The sequence below is a fragment of the Cavia porcellus genome, unplaced genomic scaffold (genome assembly GCF_034190915.1).
Source record: "Cavia porcellus strain 051 isolate PalLab524CR breed Dunkin Hartley unplaced genomic scaffold, mCavPor4.1 scaffold_7, whole genome shotgun sequence".
In the NCBI taxonomy this organism is placed as follows: domain Eukaryota; kingdom Metazoa; phylum Chordata; class Mammalia; order Rodentia; family Caviidae; genus Cavia; species Cavia porcellus.
Genome location: NW_026947490.1, coordinates 39770236 through 39781449, shown reverse-complemented (window position 1 = coordinate 39781449; position 11214 = coordinate 39770236). Strand labels below are relative to the sequence as shown.

The 11214-nt window shown below is 40.0% G+C and overlaps 1 protein-coding gene across 8 annotated transcripts in view; it reads left to right on the top strand.

Moving 5' to 3' along the window:
* The first annotated feature begins 386 nt into the window (after positions 1 to 386).
* Positions 387 to 11214, top strand: part of Znf507 (zinc finger protein 507) — a 47654-nt gene continuing 36826 nt past the window's right edge. For 5 of the 8 annotated variants that reach the window (XM_063253400.1, XM_063253401.1, XM_063253398.1 and 2 more), the window contains exons 1-3: positions 387 to 569; positions 7343 to 9474; positions 10928 to 11045. In XM_063253400.1, the coding sequence (XP_063109470.1) occupies positions 389 to 569; positions 7343 to 9474; positions 10928 to 11045 (2431 nt within the window). In that variant the 5' untranslated portion in view covers positions 387 to 388. Of the gene's footprint in view, positions 570 to 1885; positions 1980 to 7342; positions 9475 to 10927; positions 11046 to 11214 lie in introns of all 8 variants that reach the window. The other 3 variants (XM_003466524.5, XM_063253402.1, XM_005002255.3) reach the window with 2 other exon arrangements.

Sequence of the window (11214 nt, the reverse complement as noted above, 5' to 3'; positions counted from 1 at the left end):
GAACCCCTCAAAAAGTGTAGCCCAACAGGAAGAAATTATACCAATTCACATAAAAATGAAAAGCACGTCAATGACTCCGAATGAGAGCCAATTTTGAAGACTTCGGGATGAAGGAGTTAGCACACAGCAGATTAAGCGACATGGGGATACTCCAAGGTGTTTCAGATTTACACGACCACGCACAATCAAGTTCGACAAATCCCCCGGGCGCCTGCCAGGTAGGCGGGGAGGCGAACTGCAGCGCTTCGGCCACGCACTTCCCTCCCACCCCGCCCCTCGCCCTGCGCTGCCCTGCCCCGCCCCGCCCGAGCCATCGGGGATGCCTGTGGGCGTGACCGGGAAATTGCCCCGCCCCTGCCGCCCGCCACTCGAGTCACCTGATCCGCCTATGGCTCACGTGATCTGTTCCTCACGCGGCCATCTTGGAGCTCCGGTTGAGGAAGGGAAAAGTGGGGGAGAAGAGGGGAAGGATCCGAGAGAGAGGTGGGCGAGGACGAGGGCGAGTACACAGCAGGGTCCTGGCCGGCCAAAAGAGGCTAGCGGAAGCAGCAGCCGCCGCCTGACAGCAGGTACCAAGCCCCGGGGCCGCCCCTTCTTTCGCTGTGAGCGCCGCCGCCGGCCATGTGCATCCTTTCCTCAGGCCTCAAGCGGCGTCCGCTTCCTCCTCGGAGGGCAGTCACCCGCCCGGTGCTCGCCAAACGCCCAAAGTTCCGTGCCCCATTTCTGCCCGCTGTGCCTTTCTGGGCAAGGCTGCAGAGACCCTGGGTTTGCCGGCAGGAAGGGGCGGAGGCCCTGGCCAGTGCCTCACAGTCCTCAGTCCACTGTTGGGACGGGCCGTCCCGAGCGTTGCTTCCTCTCAGCATGTGAGAGTCGGTTTGGCAAGTCAGCGTAGACCGAAGTGTTGGTGGCCCGCCCCTTGGTCACTTTCCTGACCCCCACTGCCCCGGCCGTTTCGTCAGTCACTCCTTGGTGTGGAAGCCTCCAGAAAGTCGTGGCCTCCCCACGCCTCAGCGTCCTCTGCAGGGCGCTGATCTGCCAGAGGTCGGACCCTGAGGGACTCTGGAGGGCACGGTTGGTGTCGGAGGCCTGGACGACTGGCTGGGCGAGGCAGTCCTCCCAACCCGGGGGTGGTCGGGCCTCCTCCGTCTACACTGGCTGTAACTTGCTATCCGTCTGCATCGCCGACATCAGGCGGTTGCTGGATTAATCACCCCCTGGAGTTTGTACTTTCTTCAGCACTTCACTTTCGATAGATTAAAAGAGAAAGTCTGGCCCTTCCTTTCTTTACTGCAGTAACTGGTTGAAAATTAACTTGACAGGAGGCCCAGTGACTTGCTTTCTAGGTGAAAAGAACCAGCATTCTTTTTGATCTTCTAGTCTCATTTGAGAATAGTATAAGAAACGGTGGCAAAAATATGTAGGACCAGGGCAGGAAACTGCATTAGGAGATGATGTAGATCAAGTCACTGGCATATGTTTTCCTGCTACTATTCTCACCACTATGTTTGTAAAATTTGCATAATCGCTCTTTACATTGTATTTTTTATTAAGATTAAAATAGTACTATGTAATTTAACGTTCCTCATTAGAAAATATCAGTAAAACCTATAATGTATTGGACTAGTTACACTCTGAGGTAAAAGAAGATTCACAATGTTTTTAAAGTTTCCAGGGCTATTCTTTCCTGAATTCTTCAAAACCCTTATGTCTAAATTGTTAGTTAAATTATGTGAATTTATATCACATAATTACATTGTATGAATATCCCTTTGAATTTCTTTTTGATACAAAGTACTGAAAAATTTTACACTGCCCAAATGAATCATTATTGTTTCACCAAGAAAGAGAAATGTTTGATACTGTATACTTTCGTTCTTGGCCACAGCTGGATTTTGAAGATTGATCCAAGGGACTGTATTAATTTCAGGAAATGGTTTGAAAGACACTGGCTCTGCCACTTAACAACCATGTAACTTTGGGTAAGTCACCTAAACCTCTGTGAGTTTCCTCATTTGTAAGATTGTGTAACACCACATAACAGATTCCAAAGAGTTATGAGGATCAAATACACTGACATTCTTCATACAACTTAGCTGTAATGATCTTTTCAGTGTGTTCTTGTTCTTATTAAGAATTGACAGGAAAGTTGGTATATTAAAAAGCATAGTTTTAGAATCAGATTGATTGGATTCCGTTTCTTAAACTGGCTTGTGTCTTTGACCCTCATGTACTACTTTACATCTGTGAGGTTCCTCACCTGCAGAAAAGAGGCTGGTATTACCAGGCGTCACATGAGTATTATACAGAGTCTACACAGATAGTATGCCCTGAGCTTGCATCTCAAGGACAAGGTTTTCCTCTTACACATTTTTGTAGTCTATTAACACTGTGCTTGGCACATTACAGGTGCTCAGTGAATTACCATATATCTATATATACATATATTGGTTAATGTTAGTTAGCCCTTAGGTCTTAACTGTAACTGCCAAATTAGAATATTATCTTACACTAGGTGACAGCTAAGAAGTTCTAGACTATAAAATTCTTACCCTTGAGATATTGATGCTTTTATTTTTAGTGGCAGCTAATAATTACATTGAGCTAAGGAGATTTTAAATCAAATAAATTGTAGCTGAGGTTAGTAAGGTAAACCTACAAAGTTAGGCAGCTTTTGAGTAACTTTATATAGAAAGTTTGTAATTTAGGCACCTGAAAGTTTACCCCACTCCACCCTCTCAATTTTAACCTGAAGGACCTAAAATCTACAGAAGTAGTGACTTGCTTAAGGTCACACAGCTAACTGAGAGCACTTTAGGGGAGAGACCTGTGAGCTTGTGTCTCTTACCTTTTTTTGGCCTGAGCAAAATAAATGTTTTGTACTTGTGAATTATGAGAATCTGGGAAAATAGAGAATTAATTGGTATTACTTCTGTTGAACAATTTTTTTCATGTTGAACAAATCTTTTGCGTGAGACAGTTCTTTATATCAAATTGTGCTGTCTTTGTATACACACAGAAAATTACAGCTTTTCTTCAGGCCCACATGAATTTGTTCAGCTTGATTTAACTTAGGATAACCATACTGCTGTAACAAAAAGGACTAATTAGATACACAAGTAAACCAAATAGCAAATTATAAGGAAGTAAGACAACTGAAATAATTTGGCTTTTAACTTTTCTTGGGAAAGACATTAATTATAAGTTTCTGCCTGAATATTACTATTGTCAAGGAAAGATTTAAAAGACTCAGTGGGAAAAGATTATAGAACTTTGCTGGTTTGGAAAACAATTTTTGAGTATTTCTGTGTAATAATTTGATCTCAGGTTATAGGTAATGATTTTAAACAAAAAAATCTGATTTCTCTCATATCTCTAGTTTTCTGTCTTTCTGTTGAACTTGCCTGTTCATCCCCTTTGATTTTTACCTTGACCTCTAAATAGTGTTTATTCTCACTGTTATACAAATAAATGATGTTATTATGGCAGGCTTTCTTGTCAATCTTGCCCTTATATGAACTTGTATCAGTAGTATTCCAAAGAAGCAAATGACTCACACATACTAGCATAATTCAAGGAGACTATATTTACAAAATTACTTGTACAAAGGTTTTGGGTTTCTCTATGCAGAGCACAGGAAAACTGCAGTTACCATCTAGTAGTATTAGGAGAAAGGAGAGGTGCCAGACCAGAAGCGAAGCCTGTAGAGGTAGAACAGCCTGTCTGGAAAGAAGTGGCTCTCTTTTGAGGAACACAGCTAGTCCAAGGTGACCTAGAGGTGAAGTGCTCGGACAGTGAATAGCATGTTCTCAGTCTGCCATCTCCATCTGATCTGTAAAGGCTCTCCATTGGCAGATCTTAACCAGAAGCCAAGGTGTAGAGGAGCTTAATGATGTCCTCCTGGGACTGAGAGCAGAATAGAAAGAAAGATTCAGGGAGGCTAGAGGGCAAATGGTTGATGTCTGGCATGTTGCACATCCTTTGGGGTCTGGTGTACATCTTACCTCTTCAGAAAGTCTTTTGCTTACTTCCCTAACCCGAGGAAGCTCTTCAGTTTCTGTTGGGATCTAGTCATTGATTGTTGCCCTCTGGTGATTTTACCTCTGTAGTAGTTAGCCCATTATTGGAAAACTGTTCATTCTTTTTAGCTTCTAAGTGTTTATCTAATCCACTCTGCCTGATTTGCAGCTGTCGGTCCTAAGAATTTAAAATGTTTTTATTCTTCCTACTACTTTCTTGGTATCGTGCATGTAATTTTTCTTTTGGAATTTTACTATGAAAAGCTTAAACATTTACACAAGTAAAACAGTATAATGAATCTTAGGTACTCATGCAACTTCATCTCTTACTCAAATAAGTTTTTTCTTCTCTTGACATGTTATATGTGTATATACAATTATAAATATGTATATGAAATCTTATACATGATATTCCATAAAAAGATCTAAGTAAAATATTTGTGAAAGTCTAAAAGTTGGCTTTTAAGATAACTTTCCCACTGCGTATGCTTTCATATGAGCTATTTGTCTAATCTTTTTTTAACAGAGGCTTTTGTTTTCATAAGTTTTAACTCATGCATTGATTTTTGCATGTGGACCCAAACTGGTTTTTCAGGTGTTTCCTGATATATTTTATGTTGTCGTATCTTTTTTTGGGGGGAGGGGGGGGAGAATTGTGGATCGAACTCATGACCTCGCGCTTACCAGGCAGGCATTTGTGCTGCTGAGCTAAACCCCAGCCCATCATATCTGTTTTATAGCTGCCATTACTGTACTTATCCCCAAATGTATGCAGCCTCTAAAATGAGATACTTACATAAATGTTCAGGGAAAATTGGAGCATCTGCTGCAAATTTCCATTAGTTCCTAATGCCTGAGCAGCCATAGCTTTAAAAGTGTATTTTGTCAAATTCTTTTGTATGAGTCTTTCTTGAGATAGGATGAACTCCCTGCCCTCTCTTTTACCTTTCTTTTCTTCTCTTTCTTTTCTTTCTTTCTTTCTTTCTTTCTTTCTTTTTAAGGAACACTGAAATATCCATGGGGAATAATTTGCACTGTGCTATCTCCCTTCTGTTACATCGTTAAATGGAAGAGAGATAACACGAATCACCTTTGTAACTTGGTATGCAAAGTCTGTTGAGAAAACATTCACTGTTAACTTCCAGGTTATCAATCACCATACATGGATGTTATACTTCATGGGGGAAGAGACCTTAGATCCACAGTGAAGAACCATAGCTTATTCAACAAACTGAATGAGGATTCTTGTTACTAAACTTACTATTTAACTAACTTGCATTTAACAACTGAAATGAAAGAAATGAAATTTTAAGTTAATGATCCTAAAGGGAGCTCATATAAAAGAGCCACAGCTCCTCTTCACCAAAAAGTGTAGAATTCTACAGTAAAGTAATTTAGGAAGTGAGGAAAGGGTTTTTCCATAGAAAAAAATTCTTTACCCTTAATCTCTTCAGTTGCTTGAGGTTGAGTGTGGAAATCTAGAAAGAAAGTTCTTTCTGAGGAAGATGGAAAAAATGAATTTTTTAGAAAGTGATTTCAGAAGAGAATGACTGAAGGATCTTGTAGCCTTTGAGGGCTAGGATAGCAGCAGTGTTACAGTAGTTGTGGAATGCATTCCCTATTGTGAGGACAAGTAGAGATATGCCCCAGAAAAGAGAATAAAGTTAGTCTAAGAGGACGGAGTATAAGGAAAGAGTGAAGAAATAATACTAAAGAAGCCAGTAGTAAAATGTTTGCATTTTTACCTGATGTGGACTGAGAGATAGATAGCTGATATGCCAGAAAGAGGGGGGAAAAATGCTGCCACGAGATGATACAGGCAAACTAGCACTGAAGCAAATTTGAAGCTGGTAGAGTCCAGCAGGATAGTTTTAAGTCAGTCCTGCAAGGGAGGGCTCTTATGTGTTCATTCAGCAATGTGAGTTAGAGGAGCCATGATTTACCATCTAAAACAAAAATTCAGAGCCTCTACTGAAGTTTAAGAGTACTATGGTCTTTGGCCTATAGCTAATGCCACTAAAAATTTTGTTGGCTTTATTGAAAGTTGTGCGCAAGATTCCAGAATGCACCTAAAATGTAGAAAAAAAAAAAAACTTGTTGCTGGAAAAAAGCCTAAACTTAAAAATGTGATCCAAGTCAACAAATTAATTTTACTTTATGCCAAAGGAAATGCTTGAAATTGCAGTAATGCCAGGAAATATAAAGAATATTCAACATTTAGAAGAAAGATTTTATGAGTATTTTATGTTGGGTGACTTTCATGGCAGTAATGCCATGTATTAGTACCTATAGATAGCCTCTTTTAAGGATTTTGTTCATTTTAGGACCTGAAACACAATGGTAATGTCAACTTTTCCTTCTCCAATGCACCTTATACTTTCAGAAAAAAAATACGTGTATGTGGGTATGTGTAATAGTGGACCGCTAATATGACTTCTAGGAAAAAACCACAGCATACTTTGTGGTTTATTTTCAGGAAGCTAAATCAAAGGAAGTAAAAGAAGGAAGTGGGTCATTGCTTTTATTTAGTTTCATCTGGATATATGTCTCAAATTTACTATGTCCTTTATCATAGGTTGCATAACTGTGTTTTCACAATTTCAGAGATTTGAGTGGGAAAAAAATTTGTGATTTTAGTAATAAATCTGCAGTTGCATTTTTCTTAAGAAGTACTTGCTCAAGAATATTATTAAAGGACTGTGCATATATAGCTCAGTGGTACAGCACCTGCCTGGCAAGCACTGCAGAGTTCTGAGTTCAAATCCTAGTGTGTGTGTATGTATAAATAAACGGGACTGGAGAAGTAACACAGTGGTACCAGCTTATCTAGCATGCATAAAGCGCTCCCTGAATGCCTGACACTGCAGGATAAACAAAAAGACTTGTGTCAAATCATACTGGCTTTACATGATGCTGTTGCACAGTAACATGAGCCCAGAGAATGTGGTGTTTGTTTAAATGAAGGAATAGGAGTTTTGTTGCTTATTTGTCTTTGGCAAAAAGGAGAAAGTAATGATTGGGTTCAGCTAGATGTCAAGAGCAAAGTCAGTGAAGAAAAATGGAAATAAACATTGTTAAAGTCATTTCTAAAGAAATTAGTGAAGGATGGCAAGATCTCCATCATGAAACTGGACAAGAGATTGTAATCCAGAGAGAAATTCTAAGAAATTTAAGTCTATTTTGGGAAAAGCCAAGTACATTGATTTTCCTAAGCTTAGAAAATGCTTAGATGAGCTTAGACACTGAAATTAGAATGTATTCCTGAATTGTATAGCTGTAATTATCCTGTAACCTGGTGTGTCTTTCTCGTATATGTTCCTTTTTAGATATGGAAGAAAGCAGCTCTCTTGCCATGTTGGTGCCAGATACTGGGGAACAGGAAGCTGTATTGACAGCTGAAGGTGTCATCCGTCCTTCGTTGGAAGTTGAGGAACAAAGAAAGCTTAAAGCAGACCCATTAATCCATGTTATCCAGAAGTTAAGCAAAATAGTAGAGCATGAAAAGTCACAAAAATGTCTTCTAATTGGGAAAAAACGCTTGCGTTCGAGTGCTACAGCACAGTGTTTTGAAGGCCAAGAACTCTGTGAGATTCCAGCTAAAGTAACCCAGTCACCTGCTGTTGGTATTAGAAAAGCTGAGGCATCACAAGCAAATAGTATTCCTGACTCTCTTGCCCAGAATGATGAGAAGGCTATGGCTTATGAATGTGGCCTTTGTAAGTTTTTATCATCATCCTTTACTGTGTTAAGAGATCACATCAGGCAGCATGGTCAGCAGAATGAAGTGGTATTCATATGCTCAGAGTGCCATATTACATCCAGAAACCAAGAGGCACTTGAAGCTCATGTACTGAATGACCACAAAAATGATGCCAACAGTCACTCCCAGTCCAAAGCCCAGCAGCACGTAAGCACCTCTAACTCCTGTGATAGAAGCACAGAAAAAAGTGTTGAAACTGTTCCCGATACTTCAGTAAATGTGAGCAGTCCACAAACCCTTAATGTCCAAACTACGTCCATGGCAGAAATGGGTAGACGAAAGTGGTATGCATATGAACAGTATGGCATGTATCGGTGCTTATTTTGCAGTTACACTTGTGGCCAGCAGAGAATGTTAAAGACACATGCTTGGAAACATGCAGGACAAGTTGACTGTACCTATCCAATCTTTGAAAATGAAAATGAACCTCTCGGCTTGCTGGATTCTTCAGTGTCTGCTGCACCTGGTGGAGTCGATGCAGTAGTTATTGCTATCGGAGACAGTGAACTGAGTATCCACAATGGGCCATCAGTACAAGTACAGATTTGCAACTCAGAACCATTATCATCTTCCTCTCCTTTAGAACAAACGGTAGAGGATAGTGTACCCCTAAGTCAATCAGTTACCCTTGACTCTAATGAGGAAGAAATACTAGAAGTGATGTCTGATTCAGAGGAGAATCTGATTGCCGATAGCCTACTTTCATCAGCACAGAAAATCATCAGCAGTAGCCCAAATAAAAAAGGTCATGTTAATGTGATAGTGGAGCGTTTACCAAGTGCTGAAGAAACTCTTTCACAGAAACACTTCCTCATGAATGCTGAAATTGAAGAGGAAAAAAACCAGAACCCAATAGAAGCACAGACTGAATGTGGAAGAGTAGAGGATGTTTATCATGCTGATAAATGTACTGTTGATATTGAGGGATTAATTATAGGCTGGAGCAATCCAGAGAAGAAAGATAGTGAGTTAATAAGTAAAACCCTGGGTACTGATGAGAATGCCCCTCCAGGCCGAAGAAGGACAAATTCTGAGTCTCTTAGGCTACACTCCTTAGCTGCAGAAGCCCTTGTCACAATGCCTATAAGAGCTGCAGAACTAACAAGAGCTAATCTTGGGCACTATGGAGATATAAACCTTTTAGATCCAGATACTGGACAAAAGCAAGTAGAGAGTACATTGACAGCATATTCAAAAATTATGTCACCACTTAAAAACTCTTCAGATGGACTAACTGGTTTTAACCAAAGCAACTCTACCTTGGTAGCTCTCCCAGAGAGTAGACAGGAATTGTCAGATGGGCAAGTTAAGACAGGTATCAGCATGTCCCTGCTCACTGTAATTGAGAAATTGAGAGAAAGGACTGACCAAAATGCTTCAGATGATGACATCCTGAAAGAGTTGCAGGACAATGCCCAGTGCCAACCCAACAGTGATACAAGTTTGTTAGGGACCAATGTAGTGGAATACATCCCTAATGCTGAACGGCCCTACCGTTGCCGCCTGTGTCACTACACAAGTGGTAACAAGGGCTACATCAAGCAGCATTTGCGAGTCCATCGGCAGAGACAGCCATATCAATGTCCTATCTGTGAGCACATAGCTGACAACAGCAAAGATTTGGAGAGCCACATGATCAACCATTGCAAAACAAAACTATACCAGTGTAAGCAGTGTGAAGAATCTTTTCCTTACAAGGTAAATAATACTTCACAAAATCTTTCAGGGACTTTAGAATTTTAGATTGAAGAGAGAACTTAGTGCAGCCACCTTATTTTGTAGGTCAGGGGGATAAGTTCTGGAAAAACTGATAGTTTGTCTAGGGAAATTGCAGACAGTTAGTATTAAAAGTTGGGACTGGCATCCAGTTTGAATCTCTCCCATGACTGGTGCCTCCTTAACTGGCTTCAGCATTTACTGCTTTAATGTCTATAACTTTGAAATTATTACCAGGTATAAGAGGCACATTTCCTGTAATTCCAGCTCTTGAGAGGCTGAGGCAGGAGGAATGCCCCAAGTTCGAAGCCACCCTGGGCTGCATAGTGAGTTGAAGGCCAGCCTGAACTACATAATGAGACCTTGTTTCAAAGAAGAAAAAAAAATTGATTTTCAATCACAAGGGAATTTATAGTGGATTGACCACACATTCGACCTGCACAGATTTAACTGCATATCAACACAAAACATACATGTTTCTCATATACCCCTTCACTTGAAGTTAATCATCTAAGGTGCTATATAGCCAGCAGCAATTTCTGTCATTAGGAAGGAAAATAGGTCATATTAGAAAGCCAGTATGGAGGAAATAAAGCCACATATTCTGTGTTTAGTGAGCAGTCTAAGAAACTTTGAAGGACTATTCAAAATGATTCTGTTGTACTTACTATAAACCCATTAGCCAGTATCAGTGAGATTTATTTTGTGAAGGAGGCTTACCTTCATTGAATCATTGGTTTAGAATTCTTCAGTGTGCCAGGTAGCTGAAAAATTGTATTAAAATGTGTCTTAATTGTGCAACTAGAATATAGGCTTCAGTCAGTTTACCCAGAATTGGGAGCCTAGTTAATAGTGAAAAAGGTAATCAAATCAGAAAATCAAATTTTCTGTTTGAGAATCACTGCCGCTTGGCTTACCCTCCTGAAATTCTAAGTAGTACATCCAAATAGGCTGCAGAGGCATGTTCCAGAAGTTTCTTTTGTTCCTGCTATAAGAAATAGCTGCTGATTTGAGGAGTAGAAATAGATAAGGGTCTCTATTCTTGGGATAGCAGTCGTTCGTATATTTAGTTGATACTGAGAAGCAAAAAGCAGGAATCCAGTGGCTACTGATTGAATTTCTTATTATAGAAGTGTCACCCTGAACACTGCTCTTTCCATCTCTGAGCTGGCCAGTGGTTGATAAACATACACATTATGTTCATAAACACCTAACAGAGAGATGACTTCATTTCAGAGAATGTAAAAGGAAGAACTACTTTGTATTTTTTTTCTGTAAATTGTCAAATGTGTCAGTGTTTTAAAGGGTTTGATTTTAAAATATTGGTAATATGTTATAGACATTAAGAATTAAACCTTTTTTCCACAGTCTCCTAGTAAATTGTACATGTGTATTTACCGAAAATCACTTAATAATTTCTCTCATTTTTTTTTAGAGTAATCTAAGAAATCATGAGAGGGAGCAGCACAGCCTTCCAGACACCTTGTCAATAGCAACTTCCAATGAACCAAGAATTCCCAGTGCTACAACTGACGGGAAATGTGTGCAGGAAGGTATCTGCATTTTTAAATATAGGCTGCAGTGACTGATATATGCAGTGGAAAATGCCTTTTGTTATCATGTGAATTATTTTCAGAACTAAAGCATATATTGTCATCTACTTTTATAGCATGATGTCAGTGAATCTTAGCTTTGTTCCTAAGGAAATTCTGAGTACTAAAT